Source organism: Cherax quadricarinatus, chromosome 43 (assembly GCF_038502225.1).
Source record: "Cherax quadricarinatus isolate ZL_2023a chromosome 43, ASM3850222v1, whole genome shotgun sequence".
NCBI classification, from domain to species: domain Eukaryota; kingdom Metazoa; phylum Arthropoda; class Malacostraca; order Decapoda; family Parastacidae; genus Cherax; species Cherax quadricarinatus.
In genome coordinates this window covers 15,651,054-15,671,824 of record NC_091334.1, presented here as the reverse complement: position 1 = coordinate 15,671,824, position 20,771 = coordinate 15,651,054, and the positions used below count along the sequence as shown (strand labels likewise).

Here is a 20,771-nt window from a genome sequence, read left to right as displayed (position 1 = left end):
ATGTATTGTACAGATGGGTTTAATTAAAGATTTAAAACAAAATGTTCAACGTGGATAAACTTGCTTTAGAGGAAAAGATGCGTCAATTATCTAGACTTGGAAAATAAGGACAGTGGCTTTACGTATTACATGAAGTAATGTGTAGTGTACTCACAGTGCTGAGGTAATGTGTAGTGTACTCACAGTGCTGAGGTAATGTGTAGTGTACTCACAGTGCTGAGGTAATGTGTAGTGTACTCACAGTGCTGAGGTAATGTGTAGTGTACTCACAGTGCTGAGGTAATGTGTAGTGTACTCACAGTGCTGAGGTAATGTGTAGTGTACTCACAGTGCTGAGGTAATGTGTAGTGTACTCACAGTGCTGAGGTAATGTGTAGTGTACTCACAGTGCTGAGGTAATGTGTAGTGTACTCACAGTGCTGAGGTAATGTGTAGTGTACTCACAGTGCTGAGGTAATGTGTAGTGTACTCACAGTGCTGAGGTAATGTGTAGTGTACTCACAGTGCTGAGGTAATGTGTAGTGTACTCACAGTGCTGAGGTAATGTGTAGTGTACTCACAGTGCTGAGGTAATGTGTAGTGTACTCACAGTGCTGAGGTAATGTGTAGTGTACTCACAGTGCTGAGGTAATGTGTAGTGTACTCACAGTGCTGAGGTAATGTGTAGTGTACTCACAGTGCTGAGGTAATGTGTAGTGTACTCACAGTGCTGAGGTAATGTGTAGTGTACTCACAGTGCTGAGGTAATGTGTAGTGTACTCACAGTGCTGAGGTAATGTGTAGTGTACTCACAGTGCTGAGGTAATGTGTAGTGTACTCACAGTGCTGAGGTAATGTGTAGTGTACTCACAGTGCTGAGGTAATGTGTAGTGTACTCACAGTGCTGAGGTAATGTGTAGTGTACTCACAGTGCTGAGGTAATGTGTAGTGTACTCACAGTGCTGAGGTAATGTGTAGTGTACTCACAGTGCTGAGGTAATGTGTAGTGTACTCACAGTGCTGAGGTAATGTGTAGTGTACCTACAGTGCTGAGGTAATGTGTAGTGTACTCACAGTGCTGAGGTAATGTGTAGTGTACTCACAGTGCTGAGGTAATGTGTAGTGTACTCACCGTGTTCCTGGGTGGACCAGTGGAGAGGTCAGAGGTAACATGGTCAGGCTGACCTGCCTGGCAGTAGGGAGCCCTGGTGCCCACCACCTCCAGTGCTGGTGTACCTGCAACGTTGCAAATATTATATATTATTAAAGAATGTAGATGAATAGTTCATAAAACCGACAAGTTAACAAATTAGACATAGCAACATCTTGGGATCTTGATATAGTGAATCCTACGCTTGCCTAACCTATTGTGAATTATTATTATGTGAGCAAATTACCTGCATGAGGTTTACAGGTATTACAGGCAAATAATTTGGATGAGATAAATGGGACTTAAGTCACCGAAAATGAGATAAATGGGACTTAAGTCACCGATCTGTAACTCTCTCGATGCCCACTTCTTCACCACTCGCAAAAAGTTAGACCTGACATTAAATTAATGATTACAATACTAAACATTAATACCAGTACCTGGAGTTTACCTGGAGAGAGTTCCGGGGGTCAACGCCCCCGCGGCCCGGTCTGTGACCAGGCCTCCTGGTGGATCAGAGCCTGATCAACCAGGCTGTTACTGCTGGCTGCACGCAAACCAACGTACGAGCCACAGCCCGGCTGGTCAGGTACCGACTTTAGGTGCTTGTCCAGTGCCAGCTTGAAGACTGCCAGGGGTCTGTTGGTAATCCCCCTTATGTATGCTGGGAGGCAGTTGAACAGTCTCGGGCCCCTGACACTTATTGTATGGTCTCTGAACGTGCTAGTGACACCCCTGCTTTTCATTGGGGGATGTTGCATCGTCTGCCAAGTCTTTTGCTTTCGTAGTGAGTGATTTTCTTGTGCAAGTTCGGTACTAGTCCCTCTAGGATTTTCCAGGTGTATATAATCATGTATCTCTCCCGCCTGCATTCCAGGGAATACAGGTTTAGGAACCTCAAGCGCTCCCAGTAATTGAGGTGTTTTATCTCCGTTATGCGCGCCGTGAAGGTTCTCTGTACATTTTCTAGGTCAGCAATTTCACCTGCCTTGAAAGGTGCTGTTAGTGTGCAGCAATATTCCAGCCTAGATAGAACAAGTGACCTGAAGAGTGTCATCATGGGCTTGGCATCCCTAGTTTTGAAGGTTCTCATTATCCACCCTGTCATTTTTCTAGCAGATGCGATTGATACAATGTTATGGTCCTTGAAGGTGAGATCCTCCGACATGATCACTCCCATGTCTTTGACGTTGGTGTTTCGCTCTATTTTGTGGCCAGAATTTGTTTTGTACTCTGATGAAGATTTAATTTCCTCGTGTTTACCATATCTGAGTAATTGAAATTTCTCATCGTTGAACTTCATATTGTTTTCTGCAGCCCACTGAAAGATTTGGTTGATGTCCGCCTGGAGCCTTGCAGTGTCTGCAATGGAAGACACTGTCATGCAGATTCGGGTGTCATATGCAAAGGAAGACACGGTGCTGTGGCTGACATCCTTGTCTATGTCGGATATGAGGATGAGGAACAAGATGGGAGCGAGTACTGTGCCTTGTGGAACAGAGCTTTTCACCGTAGCTGCCTCGGACTTTACTCTGTTGACGACTACTCTCTGTGTTCTGTTAGTGAGGAAATTATAGATCCATCGACCGACTTTTCCTGTTATTCCTTTAGCACGCATTTTGTGCGCTATTACGCCATGGTCACACTTGTCGAAGGCTTTTGCAAAGTCTGTATATATTACATCTGCATTCTTTTTGTCTTCTAGTGCATCTAGGACCTTGTCGTAGTGATCCAATAGTTGAGACAGACAGGAGCGACCTGTTCTAAACCCATGTTGCCCTGGGTTGTGTAATTGATGGGTTTCTAGATGGGTGGTGATCTTGCTTCTTAGGACCCTTTCAAAGATTTTTATGATATGGGATGTTAGTGCTATCGGTCTGTAGTTCTTTGCTGTTGCTTTACTGCCCCCTTTGTGGAGTGGTAAATTATAAAATAATGTGGACTGTATATGATTATGCTTCCTGGGTACACAAAAGAAATTCGTATTACTACTTACCATTTAATTACTGTAGATGGATCACACCACAACACCTAACACCTAGACCCTACACTGGCCAGTTAGAGATCTAAATGCAAAGACTAATGGCACACTTTCCTGTGAGTGATGGTCGTATCCCTTATCTTCTGCCATACACACGTAATTCTTGAGGTCCCGCAAATTTCCTGTCCCAGTTCTTCAGAAGGGAACATTAGCACGGGTTCCTATTACCCGCCAATTTGGCTCGGAAGATGCTGAATTATTAGCAGAATTTCTGCGACAACCAATGCTCCCAAATTACAAATGGCGTCCTCCCTTTTTCTGTCCTTGTTACTGAATTGTAAGGGTTTTCCACACTATCCCAGTTCTTCAGCAGGAACGTGTCAGCAATTTCTAAATTACGAGAAACATGTTTCACTTTACAGCGATTTTTAGATTGACAGCTGTAGCCCAGAACCTAACCTGCTGTATAAGTGGGCCCTCTTGTACATTTTTTAATATGTTATAGCGTGTAGAAATGAACGAGCGAGAACTCGGGTAAAAGTACGTACACGGTGTGACTGGAGAACACGGTGTAGAGAGACAAGTTAAATGGTCACTGAAGTAGAAAGTGAAGCAAAGTGCACATAATAGATGCACTCCAGTGAATATTTTTTAATTTTAATCTCTGGTTAACCAACCAGCCAGTCACTGTATTGTGACTTGTTAGGTACCCCTGAGGTAGTATCAGTCAGTCACGGTATTGTGACTTGTTAGATATCCCTGAGGGAGTAGTACTTGCCAGTCACAGTAATGTGAATTGTTAGGTATCCCTGAGGGAGTAGTACCAGCCAGCCACGGTATTGTGGCATGTTAGGTATCCCTTTAGCAGCAATACCAGCCAACCACGGTATTGTGGCATGTTAGGTATCTCTGTATCAGCAGTACCAGCCAGCCACGGTATTGTAACTTGTTAGGTATCCCTGTAGCAGCAGTACCAGCCAGCCAAGGTGTTGTGGCTTGTTAAGTATACACTTTGAAAATCCTAGAGGGATTAGTACGAAACTTGCACACGAAAATCGCTCCCTACGAAAGGAAAAGACTCGGCAGGAGATGCAACATTTCCCTAATGAAAAGCAGGGGCGTCACGAGTACACTGAGAGACAACACAATAAGTGTCAGGGGCCCAAGACTGTTCAACTGCCTCCACGCATACATAAGGGAGATTACCAATAGACCCCTGACTGTCTTGAAGAAGGCACTGGACAGGCAGCTAAAGTCAGTACCTGACCAGCCGGGCCGTGGTTCTTACGTCGGTTTACGTGCGGCCAGCAGTAACAGCCTGGGTGTTAAGACCCTGATCCACCACGAGTCCTGGTCTGAGACCGGGCCGCGGGGGCGTTGATCCCCGATGCCCTCCAGGTATTCCCGAGGGAGTACATTCAAGTGATTACCTGAAGTTAGTCTTCTTCCAAGATTATTGTTAATACCTTGAGAATGCCTCATCCAATAGGCTTCAAATTTTGAAGGCCGATGTAATTTAACCAGGAGGGGAAAAGTCCATGCAATACTGGCATGTGCAGGTGTCCACCGGTCTATTATATATACAGTAAACCATCACAACTGTAGTTGCTCTGAGATACCTTGAGAATGGCTCGTTTAATCGGCTTGAAACCTTCAACACTGACGTGTCAGACTTCGAAGAAAGTTGGGGAAGTTACTGGAGTGATTATGTGTTACGATGGCTATTTTTTTTTTAAATATAGCATTGTTTCCATTATATTTCAATACGCCTCTCCTGAACCGTCATAACAGGCGCCTGAGTTCCCTGTCTCCTAATATCATGTTTATTTTTCCACTATAATCTACCTTGCTCATAATTACTATTACATTTACTTTGTGTTGTAGAGGTTTGAGCTCCTCAGACCTCTACAACACACAAGGTTAACATAGGCACCTGTGGTGCCTATGTTAACCTTCCTATTATGTATAAATATACCTAGTTGGATGAATCTTATTGTAGCCAGCTGGCCCAGTGCCTAACGCGACGGTCTGGAGTTTTATGACTGATCGTGGGTTCTATCCCCACCCGTGGTATGGTTTGTTTTTTTTAACTCCTGTTTATGTTAATAAGCAAATCTGTAATTCGTCTCAATTAAACTTGTTAAAGCCATAAGCATGAACAAATAGAATATTCACTTCTCCTGTATTCATTGTAAACTCCTAAACTTATAATCACACTCACCCAAGTGACTGTATGTATAAAATTACTTATCTAGTTACCGCCTCATTAATCAATTTAAGTTTGCCCGAAATGCTCTGTATATATAGTGGCTTTCTGCAGGTACACCCAAATGTTATTCACCTTTGTACAAACATTGTATCAAGCTGAAATAGAAGTATCATTGTATCATCATACTGTATCTTCCATCTGGCCGCTTGGAAGTATCTACTACCGTCTGGTCCAGCGGAGCCGCTTACTCGTTACTGGGTAACTGGGGAGGAGTACCGGTACTACTGATCAAGCACTCGCTACCGGTACACACACAACATCCAGGTGACAGCCAGGGAGGATCACGCGGCCCCAAGAAGAGTGATTATAATGTAACCGCGTTGTATCGCAGCGCCCCAACACACTTCCGGTGAGGTGGCAAATACATGCACACACACACACACACACACACACACACACACACAAGATATAAATCTACACAGTTTTCTTAAAACTTCAACTGTTCACGTATAATTAACTGAAATTTGTTTACTTCCTCCTTGTTGAGTCACTTTCCTGAGAGAAAGACTGTGTACACACCTACTGTACTCACATATCTGTAGTTACAGGGGGTCGAATTTTAACTCCTGGTCCCTACCTCTTAGCTAGTCACTAGTAGGTCCACTGTCTCCCTACTCCAAGAGCTTTATTGTGTTGTGTGTGTGTACTCACCTATCTGTGATTGCAGGGGTCGATTCATAGCTCCTGGTCCCGCCTCTTCACTCATTGTTACTGGGTCCTCACTCTCCCTGCTCCATGAGCTTTATCAAACCTCGTCTTAAAACTATGTATGGTTCCCGCCTCCACTACGTCACTTTCTAGGCTATTCCACTGCCAGACAACTCTATGACTGAAGAAATACTTCCTAACATCCCTGTGACTCATCTGAGTCTTCAACTTCCAATTGTGACCCCTTGTTTCTGTGTCCCATCTCTGGAACATCCTGTCTCTGTCCACCTTGTCTATTCCACCCAGTATTTTGTCTCGCGCGCGCGCGCGCGCGTGTGTGTGTGTGTGTGTGTGTGTGTGTGTGTGTGTGTGTGTGTGGACGAACAACCTGGTGTCTGGGCGAACAACCTGGCGTCTGGGCGAACAACCTGGTGTCTGCGCGAACAACCTGGCGTCTGCGCGAACAACCTGGTGTCTGCGCGAACAACCTGGCGTCTGGGCGAACAACCTGGCGTCTGGGCGAACAACCTGGCGTCTGGGCGAACAACCTGGCGTCTGGGAGAACAACCTGGCGTCTGGGCGAACAACCTGGCGTCTGGGCGAACAACCTGGCGTCTGCGCGAACAACCTGGCGTCTGGGCGAACAACCTGGCGTCTGGGCGAACAACCTGGCGTCTGGGCGAGCAACCTGGCGTCTGGGCGAACAACCTGGCGTCTGGGCGAACAACCTGGCGTCTGGGCGAACAACCTGGCGTCTGGGCGAACAACCTGTCGTCTGCGCGAACAACCTGGCGTCTGCGCGAACAACCTGGCGTCTGGGCGAACAACCTGGCGTCTGGGCGAACAACCTGGCGTCTGCGCGAACACGCTTTGCACAAACAAGTCACATCTGCGCAGACAACTCATTTATGATTGTTAGCAAATTACAAACTTGTAATTCATTACAACTGTAATTTGCTTAGATATCAGAATGTTGAGGTACAGTTCCTGGACTCTGTACCTCTGTAATCTCTAGACCATCTCCAAAAACATGGGTATGTGGTGACTACCAGCCACAACATGGGTATGTAGTGACTACCAGCCACAACATGGGTATGTGGTGACTACCAGCCACAACATGGGTATGTGGTGACTACCAGCCACAACATGGGTATGTGGTGACTACCAGCCACAACATGGGTATGTGGTGACTACCAGCCACAACATGGGTATGTGGTGACTACCAGCCACAACATGGGTATGTGGTGACTACCAGCCACAACATGGGTATGTGGTGACTACCAGCCACAACATGGGTATGTGGTGACTACCAGCCACAACATGGGTATGTGGTGACTACCAGCCACAACATGGGTATGTGGTGACTACCAGCCACAACATGGGTATGTGGTGACTACCAGCCACAACATGGGTATGTGGTGACTACCAGCCACAACATGGGTATGTGGTGACTACCAGCCACAACATGGGTATGTGGTGACTACCAGCCACAACATGGGTATGTGGTGACTACCAGCCACAACATGGGTATGTGGTGACTACCAGCCATAACATGGGTATGTGGTGACTACCAGCCACAACATGGGTATGTGGTGACTACCAGCCACAACATGGGTATGTGGTGACTACCAGCCACAACATGGGTATGTGGTGACTACCAGCCACAACATGGGTATGTGGTGATGGATTCTGAGTGGGTGCCAGCTGGATGAGTGGGTTGAGCTCGATGAGTGGTGAGCTGGATGAGTGTGGAGCTGAGAGTGGTGAGCTGGAGGAGGGTGGAGATGGCCGGTCCGAGGTTGATGGGCTGATCCGGAGTGTGACCGCTGAGGAGTGGTGGAGCTGAGAGCCGGAGCTGGAGGAGGGTCGAGCTGATGGAGGGTGGCTTGATCCGGATGGAGTGGGTGGATTCTGGATGAGGGTGGAGGTGGAGGACCGGTGGTGGGAGGTGGAGAGTGGTCGGATCTGATGGAGTGGGTGATTTCTGATGGATGGTGAGCGGATGGAGGGTGGTGCTGACCGAGGTGGATGGAGCTGGACCGGAGGGGGTGGAGTCTGGATCGGATGATGGTGGAGCTGATGGAGTGCTTGGAGCTGGATAGTGGTGGAGCTGGAGGAGTGGTGGAGCTGGAAGAGTGGTGGATCGGAGGAGGAGCTGGAGGAGTGGCCGATGAGCGGGTGGATCGGAGGGTGATGGCGATCCGGATGGATGGATCGATGATGTTATCGAGGATGTCCGATCCGCTGACGGAGTCGGATGGATGGTGACGGAATGATGGCGGAGTGTGGACCGATGGAGGACGCTCGAGCCTGGATGGAGTGGATGGCGGAGCTGGAGGAGGTGGAGCCTGGAGGAGGGTCCGGAGGATGACGGCGGGAGATGTGGAGCTCGGATGGATGGTGGTATCGGATGATGGCTGGACGGATGGATGGTGACCGGAGAGGGTCGGATGCTGGGTGATCCCGGAATGAGCTGAAGGATGATGGGTGGATCGATGGATAAGTAGGATCGGATGATAGGTTGATCGATGGATGGACCGATGCGGAGGCTGGTAGGATGGATGGCGACCGGATGATGGCGGATTCGATGAGTGGTGGAGCTGGAGGAGGTGGAGCTGGAGGAGTGGTGGAGCTGGAGGAGTGGATGGAGCTGGAGGAGGGTGGAGCTGGAGGAGTGGTGGAACTGGAGGAGTGGATCTGGGAGGAGGTTGGGAGGCTGGAGGTGTTGAGCTGGAGGAGTGGTGGAGCTGGAGGAGTGGTTGGAGCTGGAGGAGTGGTTGGAGCTGGAGGAGTGGTGGAGCTGGAGGAGTGGTGGAGCTGAGGAGTGGTGGGGCTGGAGGAGGTTGGAGCTGGGAGGAGTGGTGGTGGAAGCTGGAGGAGTGGTTGGAGCTGGAGGAGTGGTGGAGCTGGAGGAGTGGTGTAGCTGGAGGAGTGGTGGAGCTGGGAGGAGTGGTGGAGCTGGAGGAGTGGTTGGGAGCTGGAGGAGTGGTGGTCTGGAGGAGTGTTGGATCTGGAGGAGGTTGGAGCTGGAGGAGTGGTTGGAGCTGGAGGAGGGGTGGAGCTGGAGGAGTGGTGGAGCTGGGAGGAGGTGGTTGGAGCTGGAGGAGTGTTGGAGCTGGAGGAGTGTTGGAGCTGGAGGAGTGGTGGAGCTGGAGGAGGTGGAGCTGGAGGAGGGTGGAACTGGAGGAGGTTGGAAGCTGGAGGAGTGTTGGAGCTGGAGGAGTGGTGGAACTGGAGGAGTGTTGGATCTGGAGGAGTGTTGGAGCTGGAGGAGTGTTGGAGCTGGAGGAAGGTGAGCGGAAGGGAGGGTTGGAGCTGGAGGAGTGGTTGGAAGGCTGGGAGGAGTGTTGGAGCCTGGAGGAGTGGTGGAAGCTGGAGGAGGTTGGTTGAGCTGGAGGAGTGTTGAGCTGGAGGAGGTTGGTGAGCTGGAGGAGTGGTGGAGCTGGAAGAGTGGTGGAGCTGGGGGAGTGGTGGAGCTGGCGGAGTGGTGGAGCTGGAGGAGTGGTGGAGCTGGAGGAGTGTTGGAGCTGGTGGAGGGCGGATTCGGATGGATGCTGGACCGGATGATGGATCCGGATGCTCCGGATTCCGGAGTGATACCGAACGGATGGATGGAGGATTCCGATGATCGACCGATGATATGATACCGATGATGGCTCGACCTCGATGATGGGCGGACGATGATGGGCGATCGATAAGTGACCTGAGATAAGTATCGATGCTCCGAATTCGATGATGGGTGATTCCGATGATAAGCTCCAGATCGATGATGTGGGCCGATGATGGGCGATCGGGATGGGCGATCCGATGATGGCTGGATTCGATGATGGGCGATACCGATGATGGCGATTCGATGATGGCGGAGCCGGATGATGGCCTGAGTCGATGATGGGCGATTCGATGATGGGCGGATCCGATGATGGTGGACGATGATGGTGATTCGATGATGTTCGATCGATGATGCTGAGCCGATGATGCGACTGGATGATGGGACCGATGATGGCGGACCGATGATGGGTGACCGATGATGGCGATCGATGATGTCGATCGATGATGGCGACCGATGACAAGTGATCGATGATGGGCGATCCGATATGCGATCGGCGATTGTGATCGGATGATAAGGTGATCCGATGATGGGTGATTCGATGATGGGTGACGATGATAACCGATTCGATGATGGCTCGACCGATGGCGGACCGATGATACCGATCGATGATGGCGGGTGATCGATGAGGGTGACGATGATGGGCGATCGATGATGTCGATCGATGATGGCGATTCCCGATGATGGGCGGAGCCGATGATAAGTGATTCGATGATGGCGACTGATGATGGGCTGATCGATGATCCGGATCGATGATGGGCGATCGATGATGGGTGGAGCTGGAGGAGTGTGAGCTGAGGAGTGGTGGTGGAGCCTGAGGAGTGGTGGAGCTGAGGAGTGGTTGAGCTGGAGGAGTGGTGGAGCTGGAGGAGGCAGAGCTGGAGGAGTGGTGATGAGAGGTGGTTGTGGAGCTGGAGGAGGGTGGAGCCTGGAGGAGTGGTGGAGCTGGCGGAGTGGTGGAGCTGGAGGAGTGGTGGAGCTGAGGAGGTGGTAGCTGGATGGAGTGGTGGATTCTGAGGAGGGTGGAGCTGGAGAGGGTGCTACCAGATGATGGTTGTGGCTGGAGGAGGTGGAGCGGAGAGGGTGGTTGGAGGAGGTGGAGCTGATGAGGTGGTGAGCTGGAGAGAGCTTGAGGAGGGTGGAGCTGGAGGAGTGAGCTGAGAAGGTGGAGAGGAGGGTGACTGGCGGAGGCTGGCTGATAGATGGGCGACCGATGACGATCGATAAGGGTGGTCGATGATGGGTGATTCGATGATGGGATGGACCGATGATCACCGATGGATGCGATTCGATATTAGCTTCGATGATACGATCGATGATAAGGTGATCGATGATGGGTGATTCGATGATGGCGATTCGATGATGGCTCGACCGATGATCGATTCGATGATGGGCGATTCCGATGATGGCGGATCGATGATGGCGTGATCGATACAGATCGATGATGCGATGACGATGATGGCGACCGACATGTAAGTGATTCGATGATACCGATACCGATGGGATGTGATCGATGATGTGGATCGGATGATCGTGATCGATGAGCGGCTCGATCCGATGATGGTCGATACCGATGATGGCGATTCCGATGATGCGACCTGATGATGGCGATCCGATGAGCGGCTGATTCCGATGATGGTCGATTCCGATGATATGACCGATATATTCGATGATGTAAGATCGATGATGGCGATCCGATGGATGTATTCGATGATGGCTGATTCGATGATGTGATGCTGATTGATTCCGATGATGGCGGATTCGATGATGGGTGACCATGATCGGCGTGATTCGATGATGGGTGATCGATGATGGCGGACCGATGATACCGATCCGATGATGGAAGTGACCGATGGGAGCGCCGACCGATGATGGCGACCGATGATGGTCGATTCCGATGATGGGCGGATTCGATGATGGGCGATCGATGATGGCCGATTCGATGATGGCGATCGATGATACCGATCCGATGATGCGTATACGATGATGGCGACCGATGATGGCGACCTGACGATGATACGGTTGTTCCGATGATCGGCCGAGTCGATGATATGACCGATGATGCACCGATGGATGGGCTGATCGATGATGCGATGATGGCAGATTCGATGATGGCAAGTGACCGGATTGATGGTGGTGATCCGATGATGTCGACCGATGATGTCGATCGATGATGGTGATTCGATGATGGGTCGATCCGATGATGGCGGATTCCGATGATGGGCACCTGGGATGATGGTGATCGATGATGATTCCTGAGTGATGGGCCGATTCCTCGATGATGGTGATTCGATGATGTGAGTGATCGATGATGGGCGACTCGATGATAAGTGATCGATGATGGGTAACCGATCGATGGCGATATTCGAGTAGATAAGCATCGATGATGGCAGTGACCTTCGATGATGGGCGGATTACCGATGATGGCGACCGATGATGGGTGATTCCGATGATGGTGATTCCGATGATACCGAGTACGATGAGCGCCGATCGATGATGGGTAAGTGATTCTCCCGATGATGGGTGATACCGATGATGGGCGGATTCGATGATGGGTGACGATGATTGGGTCAGATGTCCGATGGATGGTGATTATTCGATGATGGGTGAAGTTCGATGATGGGTGATTCCGATGATGGGTGATCCGATGATGGGCGGATCGATGATGCCTGAGTTCCGATGATGGTGATACGATGATGGGTGACCTGATGATGGGTGATCGATGAGCGATGATGTGATCGATGATGGCGGACGATGATCGTGGATCGATGATGGGCGACCGATGATGGGTGATCGATGTGGTACGATATGCGACCGATGATGGGCCGACCGATGATGGGGATCGATGCGATGATGATAAGTGTTCGATGACGATGAGGCGATCGATGATGGCGATCCGATGATGCGACCGATGATGCGACCGATGGAGGGGATCGGGATGATGGCGATCGATGATGGCGACCGATGATGGGACCGATGAGCGACCGATGAGGAGTGATGGGGACCGATGGATGGAGTGTGGACCGATGATCGAGATGATGGGAGGGTCGGAGATGCTGGATCGATGATGGCTGACTGGTGGAGCTGGAGGAGTGGTGGAGCTGGAGCTGGAGGAGTGGTGGAGCTGGAGGAGTGGTGGAGCTGGAGGAGTGGTGGAGCTGGAGGAGTGGTGGAGCTGGAGGAGTGGTGGAGCTGGAGGAGTGGTGGAGCTGGAGGAGTGGTGGAGCTGGAGGAGTGGTGGAGCTGGAGGAGTGGTGGAGCTGGAGGAGTGGTGGAGCTGGAGGAGTGGTGGAGCTGGAGGAGTGGTGGAGCTGGAGGAGTGGTGGAGCTGGAGGAGTGGTGGAGCTGGAGGAGTGGTGGAGCTGGAGGAGTGGTGGAGCTGGAGGAGTGGTGGAGCTGGAGGAGTGGTGGAGCTGGAGGAGTGGTGGAGCTGGAGGAGTGGTGGAGCTGGAGGAGTGGTGGAGCTGGAGGAGTGGTGGAGCTGGAGGAGTGGTGGAGCTGGAGGAGTGGTGGAGCTGGAGGAGTGGTGGAGCTGGAGGAGTGGTGGAGCTGGAGGAGTGTTGGAGCTGGAGGAGTGGTGGAGCTGGAGGAGTGGTGGAGCTGGAGGAGTGTTGGAGCTGGAGGAGTGGTGGAGCTGGAGGAGTGGTGAGGAAGACAACAAATGCTGAGCTAAAAATTTCCATTCTAACGTGGCTTGTCCTGCATGGGTTAACATGTATACAACACAATCAACGATACAGGAGGGGCCAGGAGCTGTGACTCGACCCCTGCGTCCATATACAGAAGTACAAACACACAAGCTGCACAATGTTCCACTTCATAAAGCTACAGTGTGTAGAACTTTGAGTGGATAACTCTGCACGTAGTGAGAAACATGTTGACTTAAGCCTCTCGTGTAGTGTTGCTCTCCCTAGCAACACCACAAGTGTTGTAGTGTTGCTCTCCCTAGCAACACCACAAGTGTTGTAGTGTTGCTCTGCCTAGGAACACCACAAGTGTTGTAGTGTTGCTCTGCCTAGGAACACCACAAGTGTTGTAGTGTTGCTCTGCCTAGGAACACCACAAGTGTTATAGTGTTGCTCTCCCTAGCAACACCACAAGTGTTGTAGTGTTGCTCTGCCTAGGAACACCACAAGTGTTGTAGTGTTGCTCTGCCTAGGAACACCACAAGTGTTGTAGTGTTGCTCTGCCTAGCAACACCACAAGTGTTGTAGTGTTGCTCTCCCTAGCAACACCACAAGTGTTGTAGTGTTGCTCTCCCTAGCAACACCACAAGTGTTGTAGTGTTGCTCTCCCTAGCAACACCACAAGTGTTGAACCACCTAAGTCATAGCAGTAACTGTTATATTTACACAGTACTTACACCGTGTGGCTACAGGCACGTGCGGTGTATCATAAACAGTGTACACGTTCTACACTGCTATAACAGTATATAACATGTTCTAAACTGAAGTGAACTTCAATGGCATACAAACCATAGGGAAATTCGATGACCGATGACCTCTGGTGTAAATTGTGGGACCCACAGCCTCGGAGAAGTGGAGAAAAAGGCTTCAAGGAAGAATATTTGGATTTCTTCCTGAAGCCGTTTGAATATTCCACTTCCCCTACCACCCCATATTTTCACTCTTTTTCACCAATAGGTATATTTTATTACATAATATGGTACAAAAGGTTTAAGAGATACATTGTTGATATAAAGATGGCATATACAGTACATGAGATGTGAGAGATACATGTCTAGTACATATTATGTACCCAAAATACAACAGGCATTACCCCTCTGAACAGCATCGCTGAGTCGCTGGTACAGAAAACTAGCTGCCCTGGGATCCCTAGTTACCCTGTTGAGTTTTTTGCCTAACTCCTTGAGGAACTTGGATGCACTCTTTTCCCACGAGCCAAGGGTCTCTGAGCCTATGGGAACACCACCTGCCCCAGCATCCTCACCACCTGTTGTACCACCTGCGTGAAGTGTCACACTCACACAAGGACCACAGCAGCCACATCATGGGGCTCACTCACCACCTGTTGTCACCAGATGGTCGAAACACCAGCCACAGCATCTAATGCTCTCATACTCTCTATGTGAGATAGAGAGTTGGGAGTGATGACGGGTATAAATAAGAGTTTTAAATTCACAAGTATTCCATCAAACAATGCAAAACACACATACACACAGCGAAGAGGAGGGGCCAGGAGCTAAGACTCGACCCCTGTAACCACCACAAACAGGTGAGTACACACGAATGCAGAGAGGTGAATGAGAGAAGCAAGAGGGCTGAGAATATAAAACGAATCAAAGAAGCAGGAAAACCAGAAACGAATACACTTAAAGACGGAAAGTTGGAGAAAAAACTGACAATATTATAACGTCAAAGACAACAACAGACACAAAGTTACTCCACAGTCACTTAAAGACGACAACAGACACAAAGTTACTCCACAGTCACTTAAAGACGACAACAGACACAAAGTTACTCCACAGTCACTTAAAGACGACAACAGACACAAAGTTACTCCACAGTCACTTAAAGACGACAACAGACACAAAGTTACTCCACAGTCACTTAAAGACGACAACAGACACAAAGTTACTCCACAGTCACTCAAAGACGACAACAGACACAAAGTTACTCCACAGTCACTTAAAGAAGACAAGTGTGGAGGAGCAGGTAATGAGGGTGAAGCAGCAGATTAGTATTATTGTTATTATTATTATTATCAACAGAGAGAGAAAAGTATGTGAAGAACTTGGTAAAAGATCCAGAGATGTTTAGTGAAGCAAGTGGAGAGTTATGTCCGTGAGTGCTGAGTGAACCAGCTGAAGCACCGTGTGACCAGGTGACACTGTTATGTCCGTGAGTGCTGAGTGAAGCAGCTGAAGCACTGTGTGACCAGGTGACACTGTTATGTCCGTGAGTGTTGAGTGAACCAGCTGAAGCACCGTGTGACCAGGTGACACTGTTATGTCCGTGAGTGTTGAGTGAACCAGCTGAAGCACCGTGTGACCAGGTGACACTGTTATGTCCGTGAGTGCTGAGAGAACCAGCTGAAGCACTGTGTGACCAGGTGACACTGTTATGTCCGTGAGTGCTGAGAGAACCAGCTGAAGCACTGTGTGACCAGGTGACACTTATGTCCGTGAGTGCTGAGTGAACCAGCTGAAGCACTGTGTGACCAGGTGACACTTATGTCCGTGAGTGCTGAGAGAAGCAGCTGAAGCACTGTGTGACCAGGTGACACTTATGTCCGTGAGTGCTGAGTGAACCAGCTGAAGCACTGTGTGACCAGGTGACACTTATGTCCGTGAGTGCTGAGAGAAGCAGCTGAAGCACTGTGTGACCAGGTGACACTTATGTCCGTGAGTGCTGAGAGAAGCAGCTGAAGCACTGTGTGACTCAAATGTGTACAACCAATCACTCCCACCACGATAAGTGACGGAAAACTGATAAAATTGCTAATGTGGTCCTTAATATTATATATATATATATATATATATATATATATATATATATATATATATATATATATATATATATATATATATATATATATATAGGAGAGACAAGAGGCACTGAACTACATCTGATACAGTACCACATGAGGGATTAGTCCAAAAATTATTAGAGCAAACAGCAGTAAGGCAGAGTGCTGCAGTGGTTTAAAGGTACTCCTTGACCCACTGGAGCAGAGAGTAACAGTAAGGGATATCAGAATGGGAGTGTCGAGTGGGGTTCCACAAAGATCAGTGTTAGGACCACTAATGTTTCTACTAAACGAAATTGACCTGCCAGAGGGTACCGAGTCCTATGTATCACTGTTACTAGATGATGTAAAAGTAATGAAAAGAATAATAAAATGAGAGGACAACGATGAACTTCAGGAAGACTGCAACAGATTGTAGATGTGGTCAAATAAGTGGCTTCTTGAGTACATCCCGTACAAATGCAAGGTCATGCGAATCATAGAAGCTGAAGGCAGACCGAATATAGAGTACAGCATGAGAAGAGAGAAGCTGTAAATATCAGAGCGAAACGAACCTGGGGTTAAATATAACGCTTAGCATATCGCCAGAAAAAAATACAAACCGTATAGATTCAGCGGTATATGCAAGATTAACAAACTTAATAATAGCATTCAGGTGACATGAATCCTTTAGAACCTTATACACGACATTAGGCCAATTATTAAGTACGCTGCCCCAGCATGGAGCCCACACCTGATCAAGTATATGAAGTAACTCATAAAGGTCTAAAGGGTTGCAAGCAGACTAGTACCAGAACTATGAGAAATGTACTACAAGGAAAAGTTTAAAGAATTGAACCTGACGACCCTGGTGGAGAGACGAACAAGGAGAGACATTACAAAAGCTCTCGAAACCCGTCAAAGCTAAATCAAATGTACAAAATCTTTAGATGAATTGAGAAGACAGATACGGAAAGACTGAATTAAGAGGATCAAGGGGACACAGATGGAAGCTGAAGACAGATGAGTCACATGGATGTATGGAGGTATTGCTGTAGTCTCAGGCTTGTGTTGACAAGTAGAATGACTTGGGTGAGGCAGTGGTGGAGGCAAATGCAATGCACAGCTTCAAGAGTAGATATAAGACATAAGAGGTCCGCAGTCTACAATGCCGACCAAAGTAGTCTAAGAGGCTGGACCAGGGCTACACACACACACACACACACACACACACGCACGCACGCACGCACACACACACACACACACACACACACACACACACACACACACACACACAGGAAAGACACTGCAGTGGGAAAGAAAATACCTGACAGGAGGGAAACAACGAGTGATGGTACGTGGCGAGGTGTCAGGGTGGGCGCATGTGATGAGTGGGGTTCCACAAGGGTTAGTCCTAGGTATATGTGAACGACATGACGGAAGGGATATATTCAGAGGTGTCCCTGTTTGTAGACGATGTAAAGCTAATGGGGAGAATTCAAACGGATGAGGATCAAGTAGGATTACAAAGGGACCCAGATAGGCTGCAAACCTGATCCAACAGCTGGCTCTTGGAATTTAACACCAAGTGCAAAGTCGTGAGGACTGGGAAGATCAAAGACCGCAGAGTACAGGCTAGGAGCCAAAGGCTGCAAACCTCACTCGAGTAAAAGGATCCTGGGGTGAATATAATACCGAGCACATCTCCTGAGGTGCACATCAACCAAATAACTGCTCCAGCATATGAGCGCCTGGCAAACCTAAGAACAGCATTTTGACATCTAAGTAAGGAGTCATTCACGTCACTGTACACCGTGTACGTCAGACCCATATTGGAGTATGCAGCACCAGTATGGAACCCACTCCTGGTCAAGCACGTCAATAAATTTGAGAAAGCGCAAAAGTTTGCAACAAGAATAGTTCCGGAGCTAAGGGGTATGTCTTACGAGGAGAGGTTAAGGAAAATCAACGTGATGACACTGGAGGACAGGAGGGATGGGGAGGGGACATGATAACGACATAAAATACTGAGATTATTATTATTATTATTATTATAATCAAGGGGGAAGCGCTAAACCTGGAGGATTATACAGCGCCTGGGGGGGGATGTGGAAGGCATTCAGGCTTAATTCGGGGAACTGGAGCACAGATCCAATTCCCTAAATCAAGAGCCCCTCACCAACATCAAGGAACCTTCCTTGAGGGGATAAAATACTGAGAGAAAGTGACAGGATGTTCCAGAGATGAAACACACCAGCAAGGGGTCACAACTGGAAGTTGAAAACTCAGATGAATCACAGGATTGTTAAGAAGTATTTCTTCAGTCACAGAGTTATCAGTAAGTGGAACAACTTGGAGAGTGATGTAGTGGAGGCAGGATCCATATATAGCTTTAAGACAAGGTATGATAAAGCTCATGGAGCAGGGAGAGTGACCTAGTGGCGACCAGTGAAGAGGCGGGGCCAAGAGATGTGAATCGACTCCTGCAACCACAAATAGGCGAATAAATAGACAGGTACACGTCGTACCTCATATATTCAGCAAAACTAGAGCAGACAACACTACAGACTGGACATGTATCATTTTTCCACTGCTACGAGAAAATTAAACATTACTAGAACGCCATATGGCAAGGCTGGGAGGCAGGTTGCCATAACCTGCTAAATGATTATACCATTCTAACACACCTCCTGTGGTTATACCATTCTAACACGGCTCCTGTGGTTATACCATTCTAACACACCACCTGTGGTTGTACCATTCTAACACACCACCTGTGGTTGTACCATTCTAACACACCACCTGTGGTTGTACCATTCTAACACACCTCCTGTGGTTGTACCATTCTAACACACCTCCTGTGGTTGTACCATTCTAACACACCACCTGTGGTTGTACCATTCTAACACACCTCCTGTGGTTATACCATTCTAACACGGCTCCTGTGGTTATACCATTCTAACACACCACCTGTGGTTGTACCATTCTAACACACCACCTGTGGTTGTACCATTCTAACACACCACCTGTGGTTGTACCATTCTAACACACCACCTGTGGTTGTACCATTCTAACACACCTCCTGTGGTTGTACCATCCTAACACCTCCTGTGGTTGTACCATTCTAACACACCACCTGTGGTTGTACCATTCTAACACACCACCTGTGGTTGTACCATTCTAACACACCACCTGTGGTTGTACCATTCTAACACACCTCCTGTGGTTGTACCATCCTAACACCTCCTGTGGTTGTACCATTCTAACACACCTCCTGTGGTTGTACCATTCTAACACACCTCCTGTGGTTGCACCATTCTAACACACCACCTGTGGTTGTACCATTCTAACACACCTCCTGTGGTTGTACCATTCTAACACACCTGTGGTTGTACCATTCTAACACACCTCCTGTGGTTGTACCATTCTAACACACCTCCTGTGGTTGTACCATTCTAACACACCTCCTGTGGTTGTACCATTCTAACACACCACCTGTGGTTGTACCATTCTAACACACCTCCTGTGGTTGTACCATTCTAACACACCTCCTGTGGTTGTACCATTCTAACACACCTCCTGTGGTTGTACCATTCTAACACACCACCTGTGTTTGTACCATTCTAACACACCACCTGTGGTTGTACCATTCTAACACACCACCTGTGGTTGTACCATTCTAACACACCACCTGTGGTTGTACCATTCTAACACGCCTCCTGTGGTTGTACCATTCTAACACACCTCCTGTGGTTGTACCATTCTAACACACCACCTGTGGTTGTACCATTCTAACACACCACCTGTGGTTGTACCATTCTAACACGCCTCCTGTGGTTGTACCATTCTAACACACCTCCTGTGGTTGTACCATTCTAACACACCACCTGTGGTTGCACCATTCTAACACACCACCTGTGGTTGCACCATTCTAACACACCACCTGTGGTTGTACCATTCTAACACACCTCCTGTGGTTATACCATTCTAACACACCTCCTGTGGTTATACCATTCTAAACACCTCCTGTGGTTGTACCATTCTAACACACCACCTGTGGTTGTACCATTCTAACACACCTCCTGTGGTTATACCATTCTAACACACCTCCTGTGGTTGTACCATTCTAACACACCTCCTGTGGTTGTACCATTCTAACACACCTCCTGTGGTTGTACCATTCTAACACACCTCCTGTGGTTGTACCATTCTAACACACCACCTGTGGTTGTACCATTCTAACACACCTCCTGTGGTTATACCATTCTAACACACCTCCTGTGGTTGTACCATTCTAACACCTCCTCTGGTTGTACCATTCTAACACACCTCCTGTGGTTGTACCATCCTAACACCTCCTGTGGTTGTACCATTCTAACACACCACCTGTGGTTGCACCATTCTAACACACCACCTGTGGTTGCACCATTCTAACACACCACCTGTGGTTGTACCAATCTAACACACCTCCTGTGGTTATACCATTCTAACACACCTCCTGTGGTTATACCATTCTAAACACCTCCTGTGGTTGTACCATTCTAACACACCACCTGTGGTTGTACCATTCTAACACACCTCCTGTGGTTGTACCATTCTAACACACCTCCTGTGGTTGTACCATTCTAACACACCTCCTGTGGTTGTACCATTCTAACACACCTCCTGT

At 48.7% G+C, this 20,771-nt stretch overlaps 1 protein-coding gene across 1 annotated transcript in view; it reads right to left on the bottom strand.

The window, feature by feature from the left end:
- The window catches only part of LOC128694128 (uncharacterized), a 120,776-nt gene that overhangs the window by 26,754 nt on the left and 73,251 nt on the right, over positions 1 to 20,771 (bottom strand). Inside the window, exon 2 of the mRNA XM_070093609.1 lies at positions 1,112 to 1,215. Coding sequence (XP_069949710.1) covers positions 1,112 to 1,215 — 104 coding nt within the window. The remainder of the gene's footprint in view (positions 1 to 1,111; positions 1,216 to 20,771) is intronic.